Genomic DNA, 13,308 nt, shown 5'->3' with positions numbered 1-13,308 from the left:
CACACACACACACACACACAATGTTAGAGAATAGGTTATTTTCCCCAAATAGAGGAAATGGTCAGGAAAAATTATGTCAAAGATACCTGTACTTTTACATTCCATAAAGATCAAGGATGAACTTTGAATCTCATTATGTGTCATTAAAGGAGTACTGATTAGCAAAAATAAAGGAGGAGGAGAAGAAAGAGAGAAAAAAGCTCTATGAAGTCTGTTTCAACCATGAGTTAAATCCCAAGGGGATAGCAAGCACAGAAGCATGTGCAACGTCCCTGCATTTCCAGGGACTTTTAGACCCAGGCAGTCCTCTTAGAGCCAGAATTTNGGGGGGTAATCAGAAGGGGGAATGAAGCATGAGAGACTATGGACTCTGAGAAACAAACTGAGGGCTTCAGAGGGGAGGTGGGTGGGGGAATGGGATAGACTGGTGATGGGTAGTAAGGAGGACACGTATTGCATGGTGCAGGGTGTTATACGCAACTAATGAATCATCGATCTTTACATCAGAAACCAGGGATGTACTGTATGGTGACTAACATAATATAATAAAAAAAATTAAAAAAAAAAGGATTTAGACCTAGTTTGAGGAGAGTTGAGAGAAGGGAGTAGCCACGGAAGTGAAGTACCTCTTTCTCTGTTCTCTCTCCCATCTCTATCTCCATCTCCCTCTGAGCCAGTTGGGAAGTTCTGTTCTTTGTACAACCTCAGATTCAGCATGATTATATTTTGGTTCCACTATAGAGTATCTAAATGTGACTGTCAAGGCTAAGGAGAATTTAATTTTTAAAAATACTGCACCAAAAAAAGAGCTTATCACAATTTTACCTCAATAATAGTAAAAAATGATAATTGTGGTTTTGAAAAGTGCCTGATAGACTTCTGCCTAGTGCTTAAAATTGAAAATTGGTAGGCAATAGGAACAAAACCACATTATCTTTGTTTTTCCATTAAGTCAGGCTCCAATTAGTTACTTTCATTCCTAACTCTTTCTTTTGGCGGCCAGTACCATGACCTGAATCCTGCCAGAGTAATCAGATTGGTGCTGTAAGTATTTATATATGTGACAGGAAAGACGTTTTACCTGAAAGGTTTTTTTACTAAAACATTGTTCCAAAAAATAACTGTGATATAGTCACAATAGTTAAGGTCTCCTCCAGTTGATCTTTTGCTATATGTAAACAATTCTTTATGCAAAATAGAAGAGCAAAACTTGCCCAATAATTACTAGAATGTTTTTATTCTGATGTAATTTTTGATAAGTGTTTTGTTGATTTTGCACAATATTTGCATTATACGCAATTGGATAGAGCTAATAGAAATATGAACATCATTCTCTAGTATTCGTTTTTGCCAGCTCTCTGCAGTAATGCTGGCCAGAAGTTTATTTCCCCCCTCTTTTCCTAGTTGAGTTATTAAGTAGAATTGATTACATAATGCTTGGTCCTATAATTAAGTGTGTTGAAAACATGATACCCGTGCATTACAAATTAAATTGATGTGAACATTTTTTAAACATTTTTATTTTAAGGAGAAATATTTTCTCCCAATTTCTATTTGGACTGGTAATAACCACCAGTCTACATCTCTTTACTTTGTGCAGGAAGACACTAGTGGAAAAATTTCCAGAAGCAACTCATATTTCCTATAAAAAGAGAAATTCTGTATCATGATCTTATTTGTGTATCTCTAAGCTTCCCAAAGATATTTGCAAATAAGCATCACATATCTCTGTTGAGTGTGACTCCCTCACAATTTATATGCTTACTGCCAACTTGTGCTACGCATGGTGCCTGGCATTAGGTATATAATGATAGATCCAACTTCTTTATTTTCAAGAAGCCCCATGTTCTGAATTCCTAGGGACACAGATTTGTAAATAACTAAGTGTAATGCAACATAATCATTCTAATCTGAACAGTATTTTAGGGCAAAAGAAGTGATTTAATTCTAGTTGGAAAACTGAAAAGGATTAAGTATGAGCTGAGTCATGAAAATTGAGCAGGAATTTACTAAGTGGAGAAAGAGGAAGTTAGGGTATTCTAGGTATCTGTTCTTGAAATAAAAACCGTCTACTGTTCTTTATCATGCAGACTGGAAACTTCAATCATTCCTTCAACAAATACTTAATGAGTTCTTACTGTGAATAAGACATTCAAAAACAAGGTATTTTGTGTTGTGTTGCAGTCTGATTGCCTGGATGCTGGAGAACATTTTTCTTTACCCATTATATATGTACCACATTTTAAGAGCCATTAATATGGGCATGGGGCTACAAATATATATATATATATATATATATACACACACACATACACACACATATGTATATATATATTTTAAGAAAACTGTATTTATTCATTCATTCAGCCAACAGTATATATTGAGTGCCTGTCATGGGCTCAACAATATTTAGAAGAGAACATTTACCTGGACGGAAGGATTCAAGAGTCATGTCTATTCAAACAAAATTCTGTGAAGAACAGAGGGGTCAGGATCAATCTTGGTGATGACCATAGTCAAAAAGAAAGTAGAGAGAGAAGGAAAACAAGCTTGTGAACCAAGCAGGCTGATCAAAGAGGTTTGGGAGGCACAGATCAAGGAGAGGTTGGTACCAGCAGTCAACACAGAGAGGCTGAAGAGCTGAGTTGCTCAGTGGTCACTGCTGACCTGATGACTGCATCCATAAGCTTGTGCAGAAGCAGCTGGAGGGGAAGGAAGACTGTGGGGCTCCAGCAGATTTGACAGGAGAAACATGAGAGGCAGAAGTGGAGTCACAGAAATTGGTCTTCAAAGTGGTGGAGATGAGTTTGTGCTTAAAGGCAGAATGGGGGAGCCCGGGTGGCTCAGTTGGTTGAACGTCCAGCTCTTGGTTTTGGCTCAGGTCGTGATATCAGGGTCATGCAATGGAGCCTCGGGCTCAGTGTGGAGTCAGATTGAGACTCTCCCTCTCCCTCTGCCCCTCCCTCGTCCCTACTCTCTCTCTTTCTCTGGCATGCATGATATCTCTCAAATAAATTAATGAATCTAAAAAAAAACCCCAAAACAAAGGCAGAATGGATGAATGGATGTGACTTGGTTTTTTGTATCAAATTACTTGGAATTTTTATCATTTCAAAAAAATTCCCTCCTTCCTTTCATTTTCTTTATATATTTTCAGGTTAACACAGTATAAGAAAAACTTCATTTGCATTTGTTCACTGAATATATCACATATTTATTAACTTTTCCCTCATTGTTAAACTGCATTTATATTATTAGGATACAAATGGACATTTTGAATGATAAACAGGCCACATTTTTAATGATTACATATAACTAATACAATAATCTTGATTCTTATCACACTGAATAGTTTTCGTTGTAGCTCACTAATAATTTTATTTATATGCTTAGAATATAAAGTCATTATTACATTTTGTTGTATTAATTATAAGCAGTGTGAATAGTGGAATATAAAAGAGAATGCCTGAAAATGAAAACTCTGTTATTTTTGAACATGTATTTCACAGTATGAGAACAAAATGTATTCAGCCGTTCATTTTATAAAGAGAGAAAATGCATTTAAAATTAGAATTGTGCCACTCAGAGACCGTAATTCATGCAGTCATAAGAGAAATATAAATGCTCCCTATCAGTGGGTAGAGAAAAAAAGTCTCATTTCAATAAAACATTTGGTGATTAAATATCTCTACGTGGAACTTTTCCTTTCTTTTTTCTTTTTTAGAAAGAAAGACAATTGGATATAGTCAGAAATATAGCATTAGGCTTTTAACATGAGTCAGTGAGAACCAGAAAACTGTAGAGTTTGAACCCAGGTAATAAATGGAAAAACTCATTCTGTGAGAAATCTGAGGACACCAGTCTTCCCCTGACCATGAATGTTAGCATCATTCACTTCTTTCCTTTCTTCTGAGCCAGGAGAAACCTTAATTCAAGGTTTGACAAAGCCCAGTATATTAGGCATTTTAGTGATCTTTATAAAAAAGTAAAGAGACCCTCCATGAATTGAAAATGGGCTTTGACTTATTTTTCCAGTAGCGGTGATGGATTTGCACTGATCCATCTGTAATCTTGCACTTATGATCCTCTGGGGTCAATGACACATTTTGGGAGAAGCTGAGCTAGATTTGTCAGGCTGTGAAACAGAACAGGGCCAGCTAACCCATAGGAGATTCATCTGCGACCTTGGCTATGCTACAATGGTCCCACAGCTGGCCACTGAGCTAAGGAAATTACTGTGGCAAGAATGGGCTTGGGTAAGCCATGGTAATGTGCTTGCCCACAGTGAAGTTGGGAGGTTGGTTCAGTTTTTTAGGGACACCTCCTCTTCCCTGTTTAGGCCCTGCATCAATGTCTCTATATTTTACACTGATAGTGATCTCTTTCTCTTCTATTATGCTGTACCGTCTCTTTGACCCTTGACAAAAATTCCTTTCTAGAAAGAAGCTGGTATGTATACAAAAGTCCAAGCATTAAGTCTCCCGAGGTTTCTCTCCAAAGGGTCATTTTTCTTCAATAATTGGTAATTGCCAATCATAGTGAAATAAAGAATTTAGGTATTTAGAAATTGTTCCTACAGATTTCACTACAATGAGTAACAAAGGTATGACAGAGAGAGAGAGAAGCATTTTTTGCACTTACTGATTCTTTTTTTTAAAAAATCTTACAGCGGAAACCCCCACTGGTGGTAGATGATCTTTTTGAAGACATGAAAGATGGTGTTAAGCTGCTTGCTCTTCTGGAGGTCCTGTCTGGGCAGAAACTGGTAAGGACTTTTCCTGTGACCAGACTTGTCAAATTGTTCCCCTTTGGAATTCGGGGGTGTGGAGTTGGGAGTGTAAAGGATGCTGTCCCTGTAAGACAAAGTTCTCTTTTTGTAGTTGGTAATAAACACTGGAAACACTAGCCTATCAGTCACTTGTGGGAGCAGAGACTCCATTCCCTTTCTGGTTCCTACACACCTTTAGTGGCTCTGAGACGTCATGTATAGTGGTAGCCATCTTGGAAGGCAGAGTAAAAAAACTCCATCAGAGTTGTCATGTGTAACTACTGCCTCGGTGGGTATCCAGGAAGCTTACTTGCAGATTAACACTACTTCACTTTATAGTGCTTGCTCTCCATTTGGAAAGGATTGTTGGTCTGTAACTGCGCTTTATTTATGTAGTTGTTTGTTGAAAATGAAGTTGGGAATCAGCGTGGCCTTCTTCATACACTTGTGGACGTCCTCCATCGTCAGTCATTGGTCACAGGGACAGCGTGCTTTTAGGAGCAGAGTGAAAAAAACACATGGACAGTGAACTAAAGAATATATTTTTCTACATTACTTAATAATAAAGTATAGACAGCCTCCAATTTACAATGGTTCAACTTCATGACTTTTTGACTTCACGGTGGTGTGAAAACAATACACATTCAGTAAAAACCATACTTGGAATTTTGAATTTGGATCTCTTCCTGGGCTAATGACACACAGGATGATCCTCTCTCATGATGCTGGGCAGTGGCAGGGAGCCACAGCTCCCCGTGACCCATGTGATCATGGGTAAGGAACCGGTATACTTAACAACCATTCTGTAGCCACACAGAGACTCCGTTTTACACTTTCAGTACGGTAGTGAATAAATTACATGAAATATTAAATACTCCATCGTAAGATAGGCTTTATATGAGATGATTTTGCCCAACTGTAGGCTAACGTCAGTGGTCTGAGCCCATTTAAGGTGAGCTAGGCAAAGCTGTGATGTTCGGTACGTTAGGTGTATTAAACGCATCTTTGGTTTGCTGTATTTCCAACTTAATTTCAGTTTATCAGGATATAACCCCAATGTAAGTTGAGGAAGATCTGCATTTTGTTTCTCTGGCTTATGTTTTGTTATTTCAGAGTAGTAAAGAGGTAAGTAGTTTGCAAAGATAAACTACTTATAAATGCTGTTTTCCATAATTACGAAAAGGTACTCAGGAAATAATCTTCAAATGTTGTATAACGTTAGACACAGAGTCCAAAATTGGGAGTACTCATTTTTTCTTTATCTACTGCTTCTTGACAACAGCTACACAATCATTGTTACTTGGATAATTGAGTTTTTTAAGTGTTTTTACCTAAACATAAATTTCCAGTTAATTTTGTGCAGAGTCCTTAAAATAGCTTTTGTGAAAGAGTTTGTTTGTTGGAAAATTACAAACTGATAATAATTTTGTGTAAATCATTTATCTAATGGGATTCATATTACAGTGGATGTTTTCAGCGCCCCTTGTGCCATCTCAGCTCACCTCCCTCTTCAGTGAGTGAGATTTCAGACAGTGGGGGACATTGCCATAGACTGTAGCAGCATCTAGGTTCAAATCCTGTTAATATGTCTCCAGGATTCTATCCTCATGGCTTTTATCAAAGGCACAAGTTGTTCAAGGCAGCCCTGAAGTGTAGGAAGGGTTAGTAGTCCCTAAGGATCCTCAACCAATGGAGATGGGAGTCCATGAATAAATGTTCCAGCCTGCCATTTGTAGGAGGGACAATTCTGTGACATATTTTACACATATCTCGTAGAGTACTTGGGTCCCCAGCAGGACTAAGGCCCAGTTGCTCACGGTGGAAACCCTCAGTAGCACTTTTCCTTCTTCCTTGTCTCACTCTCCATGCGTCTCCTCACTCTTACTACCTGGAGGCACCTCCTCAGTAAACTACAGGCCCAAGTCCTTGTCTCAGGTTCTGCTTTGGGGGAGATCAAAACACATATGAAAAGTTAATTTGGAATATGCACGTATATGCATGAGCTAAATAAACTGGATTAGCATTCAGATGTGGGAGTCATTGACTTGAGGTATACACAGCCTCGGTTTCCAGATATTATTGGCTATCTTTATATAACCTCCTGAATTAAGCTATTTACTAGAAGGTTAAAGGAACCTTTGTTATAATTCAGTTGGGTATTAGAGAGGTATATCATTTTGTACCAACATAATTTTCCTAGTGTACTTGACCAACAGAGGACAGAAATCTTGATGGGCATTTAATTGCCAAATGAGATGATTCTGGAAAAAGTAAATATTTTGACATAACAGTCGTACTTCTGTTTAAGTGCCCTACTCATTCAGACAGAATTATAAGACCTTGAGGCTAGAAGAAATTTCAAAAAGAATCTCAGCTTTCTTACTTAGTGGGTAAGAAAACAGACACACAAGGACAATTTCCAATTTAATCTTTATTATTTATTTATATTGAGCGCTTCAAGATTCTGAATTACATAAAATGAAATTGCTCTGAAATTATAAATAAATCTTGGAAGTGGTTATTTAAATTTTGTACATGTCATTATGGTCCAGGACCACATTAACATGAAAAGCATCATTTGAAGGAATGAGTATCCCCAGCATTTTTTTAGAGCTTTCAAAGGGAGAATGTGGGTAAGAGCATTTCCCTCAGGAGTGATAACACTATTCAGGAATTCTATAATATCTCATAGGTAGAACTCTGTTAAGAACACTATGCTTAACATCAGGGTTCACAGAGCCTGGGACTCTGACTCTGACCGTGATTGTCTGAGAAATGTGGCCAAATGGCTTAGTGTCCTTGCACTACCAGCATCTCTTGAGAGATTTCTATGATTTTATTGAAAGACTTAGGGTATTTTTAATTTTTTAATTACAATTCTTAGATTTCTCTACAGTCTTTAATTATTATTTGTGGAACATGTACTCTTTTTTTTAATGGATCAGGGATTATATATCTTTAATTGCACTTAAAACATAGGAACACTAAATTTAATTTGCACTTAGGATTTTTTTAAAGAATATGATGAATTGCCGTTGAAAAATTAGAAATAAGAGAAGCAATATGAATAGAGTTTAAGGACTTCAGAGGAACTTACTTCTTATCCATTTTGTTAACCTTCTCCTTATAAAACTCCTTAACACTTTGCATTCAGGAGAGCCCTAACAGCCCACTTAAAAGTGCACAATAAAAGAAAGCAAAACACATATTCAAAAAGGTATATGCAACCCCAAGCTCATTGCAGCTTGACTTAAAATAGCCACATGCACACATGGACCATATAGCGCTTTTCATATAAATGTTTCCTCACACATAGGAGGGACAGTCTCAATACGCAGCGTGGGAATTTTGCAAATTTCTGCGCTTGGCATACAGAAACCTGACAGGCAAATGCGTCAACAAAGCGCTATGGGGATAATGCTCCTTTGTGTATCTACTAAACTTTTTAGAAATTGAGAGATGTTGTTCTTGAATATTCTTTAAGTCTATTTTTAATCCATTTAAATTCATTTTATAATTATCTTTTTAATGTGTGCATTTTTGTTTATTCCTATTCCTTCCTGTTTATAGCCATGTGAACAAGGACGCCGTATGAAGCGAATCCATGCTGTGGCTAATATTGGCACGGCACTCAAGTTCCTTGAAGGAAGGAAGGTAAGAGAGAGACAAAACAAAACACCTTTTTAAACAAGAGGTGTGGGCATACTGTTGTTTTCCAGTGTTGGCTGTGCAGTAAAAGCACTGCATGTAAATTGTACAGCGAGAGATTCAATATTATTGTAAAATAATTCTATATTTACAGAAAAGTGGCAAAAAATGGCAGAGAGATTTCCTGTTTATACTTTGGGCAGCTTCCTCTAATGTGAAGAACTTACATACATAGTGTGTGTGTGTGTGTGTGTGTGTGTATCTCACAATTATTAAAGAAGGAATTTAAAATTGGTGTGATACCATTCATTAAAGCGTAGACATCAGTCTAATTTCATCCATTTTTCCACTAATGTCTTACTTCTATCCAGGATCCCGTCCAGTAACACACCTTGTATTGTGTTGTGGCTCCTTGGTCTCTTCCACGCTATGATCTTGTCTTTCTTTGTCCTTCATGACCTTGATAATAGTTGCTGGTCAGTTATTTTTGCAGAATATCGCTCAATATGGGTTTGTTTCTTCTTTCCTCAAGATTAGATTGAGGTTATACATTTGTGGCAAGAATTCCAAGGAAGTGATGTTGTATTCTTCTCAGGGTATCATGTTAGTAGATGTAGGATTGATAAGTCTTATTGCTGGAGACGTTAACTTCAATCACTTGGCAAGGCTTTCTGCTGTGTTTTTTCTTATGATAGAGTTACTGTTTTTTCCTTTATAACGGAGAAATAACCTAGGGGAAATAACTGAGATTATGCTAATATTCTGCTTCTCCGCAAACTTTGGTTACTGATTTTAACGTTGATCGCCTTCAGTAATTATTTCTGTGATGTTTGCCTAATGGTGATTTTTGTGTTTCCCTCAGTCCTTTCACATGTATTAATTGAAATTGTTCTGTAAGTAAAGGCTGTCCTTTCCCCCACCCACCATTTATTTGTTTATTCAATTATTTATTTTGGCATGAACTTATTCTATAATTACAATATGATAATAATAATAATAATAATAATAATAATACTCAAATTGTTCCAGCTTTGGCCATTAAGAATTCCTTCAGGCTGGCTCCTGTACTCTCTTAATAGGGCCCCATCCTTTTTCAGGCATTTCCTCATTTTCTGGAACAACAGATTTTCCATGTTTATCTTATACTTTCCCTGCCCCAGTTCTGGAATCAACCATTTCCCTAAGCTTTGTTCTTTTTATTAGTGAGTGACATTTGGGTGATGGGTGTGCTCATTGCTCCTGAAATGTCATTGCCCCTAAGCCCTCTTAATAGACAGATCTAGAAAACATGAATGTTTACTAACCCAGGAATATGCATACATGTTTTCTCTCTCTCCCCCTGCCTCCTTTCTCTCTCTCTCTCTCTCTCTCTCTCTCTCTCTCTCTGTGTGTGTGTGTGTGTGTGTGTGTACCATCAGTTTAAACTGATACTTCTGATTCCAGTGCAATACCACAAGGTTCATTAATAGTTTTCCATGCTTATTTGTTTCTGTTTTCTGTGACAATGAGAAACCTGGCTCTCATCTATAATGTATTCACCATTTTTTTAATCCTAGTACAGACATAAAATTGTTTAAGAATTTCTGACCACAACCCTGTGAGAAACAGATTTACTCACTAGAGAACAGTGTATGCATAGGTCTTTTGGTCTTTAGTATTACAGCAGTCAGTCAAAAGACTATTTTCCAAATTTACTTAGGTAACTTCTGTTCTTTTTCACTCCCTTCAGTGTGATTATGTTAGCCTTTTGTGATAGAGTTAGGTAACCAAGGTATATTCAGTTTTGAGTAATACCCCCTCACACACACATACATCCTAGTTGACTTTGATTATTATTCTTATTCTTATTTTGGGGAATGAGACATTATTATGATTCCAGAGTAAAGGTTACACTTAGAGAAGGCACCCCCTCATGATCCTTACTATTCCATTCTCATTTTTCTTCTTTCCATTCCCTATCTCATCTTAGGGAACCAGTCTCTAGCTTCTAATTTATTCTTCCAGTATTTCTTTCGCATAAATGAGCAGATGTATTTTCATACACCCTCTTTTTTTTTTTGAAGGGTAACATCCTATAATACATTCCTGCACTTTGCTTTTCTCTTTTAACAGTATATGCTGGAAATCTTTCAAATCAGTTCATAGAGATCTTCCTAATTCATTTTCACAACTGCTTTCGTTATCTGGATATGCCAGAGTTTATTCAACCACTGTCTTATGAATGGGCATCTAGGTTGTTTCTAGTATTTTTCAAACACAATGATGCAATTAATGGCTGTCCACCATACTTTCACACTGTGAGAAGGGCATTTTCTGGGTAAATTCCTAAAAGTGTGATTGCAGGGTCAAAAAGTAAGAGTATATGTGTTTTGTTTTTTCTTTTTTTAGGTATTGCCAGGCTTCCTTTCAAACCAGTAGCACCAACTGGTTTAGATTTAGTCTTTTCCCAACTTGTGGGAATTCAGCTTGTGTTTGGCAGAACCAAAACCAGCTTTATAAATGGATATCCAGATACTCCTGGAAAATAGAATGATTCAACTCTTTCCTTCAAAATCTATATACACTAAACTCATTTATTTACTACCCTAATGCATATGTGAATACTTTCCATACGACAGGAACTCTAGAAAATATAAAAAATACTTGATTCTGTTCATTGAATAATTTATATTTTGATCAGTTGGTAGTATGATGAAACAATATAAAGTCCAGTCAGTCGTGCAGACTCCATGCCAAAGAGAGATTCTGGATATTAAGATGGAGTAGAAAAACAATATTAGCTTCTTATAGAATATTGGACATTGTTTCCAGATCACCTAATATCATTGTTAATGGAGTGTTTCTCTTCTTTCAGCTTCCTCCGTGAGTTTTTCCATTGAAAGCTGAAAAAGCCATGTTGAACAAGATATTTATAGCTTTCCAAGTCATTGAGTCTCTCATTTTACCTATATAACAATTGGGTCCTACTTTGTTCTGAGCTATCCTTCGTTGGCTAGAATATAAAAACAAAATTCCTCTTGTTAATGTCTTGGAGAAAATTTAAGGACTTAACCTATAAAGGCATTGTTCGCAAAGAGGACCAAAGAGTCTTCTTTTCACAGAAGAATTGTTTTACACTAGATCATTTTCGCAGAACAACCCTAAGTAATAAAATTTGAGTGTGGGGAGGGATGAGTTTTTTAAGGCTCTTTGGTGCCCACCTTACTATTTATTTTATTTTATTTTTATAATTTAAGAACTTATGTCTCAAACGTATTTTCAGGAATTTGTTTTTGACCTTTGGACTTACTTTGCCCTCCATTTAGATTTTTTTTCTTTAGATAATAGAAAATCAGTTTAGTCCTTGGATTCTAGCTTGATTTAAGGAATAATGAGGGCATCCCTCAAATGTTACTGGATAAAACCCTACCATTGTGTTTGTTTTCCACTTGTTTACAGGACAGTTGAGAAAAGCATACATTAGTACCTGATGGGAACCGTGTAAATGTGACTCTCATGAGTAGATCCAGTACCATTTCCACCAGTTTCTTTCTCCAGTGAGGTATCAGGTGGGTCATTCTAAACAGTAACAGGAGCCAATCACTGACCACCTTTCCTAAAATTTCCCATAGTGCAGACAAGGGACATAAATTTAGATTCCTATGAAGTCAGATAAGTGACCTTAACGATGAATTGAGTTAGAGGCTAACTATGGAAACAGGAGAACCGAGCAAGTCCTGCACCCTGTCTGGAAGACAGAAGTGAACATTCAGTTCTAGCTATAGTTCCGTCAGTGAAATGCAAGCACAGGGATCCCAGATTTTCCAATTAAACAAGAGAAGTCAGCAATCTGGGTTTTTATTAAAATCTAATTATTTATTTAAGTTATTTATTAAATAATACAGGTAGTTGGCTTCCTGTATCACTGGTTAGAATGACTCACTCGACACCTCATTGTAAAAAGCAACTAACATAAAGTGGCAATGCATCCACTTGTTAGGTTTTCCAATTTATCAAGAAAAGCTAGTAATCTGGAGTTTTAATCAAAATTTTTTTGGAATTTATTCCCAATAATTGGAATATTTTTTGGAAATATCTGTGGGCCTTGTATTAGTCTGCTGTGGCTACCACAGCACTACCACACACTGGATGGCTTCAATAACAGAAATTTATTTTTTCACAGTTCTGGAGGCTGGAGGTTTAAGATCAAGACACCAGCAGAGTTGGTTTCTTCATCTCTTCCTGCTTGCAGACAGACACTTACTGACTGTGTCCTCACATGGCCTTTCCTCTGTGTGGGTGTGGAGAGAGAGAAAGAGCTCTGGTGTCTCCTCCTCTTCTCATAACGACCCTAGTCCTATTGGATTAGGGCCCACTCTTAATACCTCATTTAACTTTAATTACCTTCTTAAAGGCCCTGTCTCTAAATATGGTCACATTGAGGGTTAGGGCCTCAACATGTGAATTTGAGGGAAAGACAAATCAGTCCTTACAGGCCTCTGGCTTACAAAATCAAACTTCCCCAGATTACCTGGGCCACATAAAATTTTCTAGTACAGGATTCTCGAACATTGACATGCATCAGAATCAACAAAACCTAGAGATTTTGTTAAAGCAGATTCTTGGGCTGTACCCCCAAGGTCAGCAGGTCAAAGGTGAGGTCGATCAATGTGATCCCGTTCTCTTTCTGGTTTCTGGGAATTTTTCATTCTCTTTGAATATCTCTATTGCACATCCCACACTCCTAAGAATTTAATAGAAGTTCCAAAAGCCCAATAAGAGTAAGTTCCATAACCCCATTATGGAACATACAGTTTTTAAGAGAAAAAATAATTATGAAAAGTATTTTTTCTTCAGAAGTCGAGCAAAATATTTTTAGGTTCTATCGTAAGTTTAATATGTTAACTTCATAG

At 37.0% G+C, this 13,308-nt stretch overlaps 1 protein-coding gene across 13 annotated transcripts in view; it reads left to right on the top strand.

Annotated features, from left to right (window-relative positions):
- SYNE1 (spectrin repeat containing nuclear envelope protein 1) overlaps positions 1-13,308 on the top strand; it is a 437,003-nt gene that overhangs the window by 94,279 nt on the left and 329,416 nt on the right. For all 13 annotated transcript variants that reach the window (XM_034669323.1, XM_034669329.1, XM_034669326.1 and 10 more), the window contains exons 4-5: positions 4,670-4,765; positions 8,339-8,422. In XM_034669323.1, coding sequence (XP_034525214.1) covers positions 4,670-4,765; positions 8,339-8,422 — 180 coding nt within the window. The remainder of the gene's footprint in view (positions 1-4,669; positions 4,766-8,338; positions 8,423-13,308) is intronic.

Source organism: Ailuropoda melanoleuca, chromosome 10 (assembly GCF_002007445.2).
Source record: "Ailuropoda melanoleuca isolate Jingjing chromosome 10, ASM200744v2, whole genome shotgun sequence".
In the NCBI taxonomy this organism is placed as follows: Eukaryota; Metazoa; Chordata; class Mammalia; order Carnivora; family Ursidae; genus Ailuropoda; species Ailuropoda melanoleuca.
This window is presented reverse-complemented; position numbering and strand designations above follow the sequence as displayed.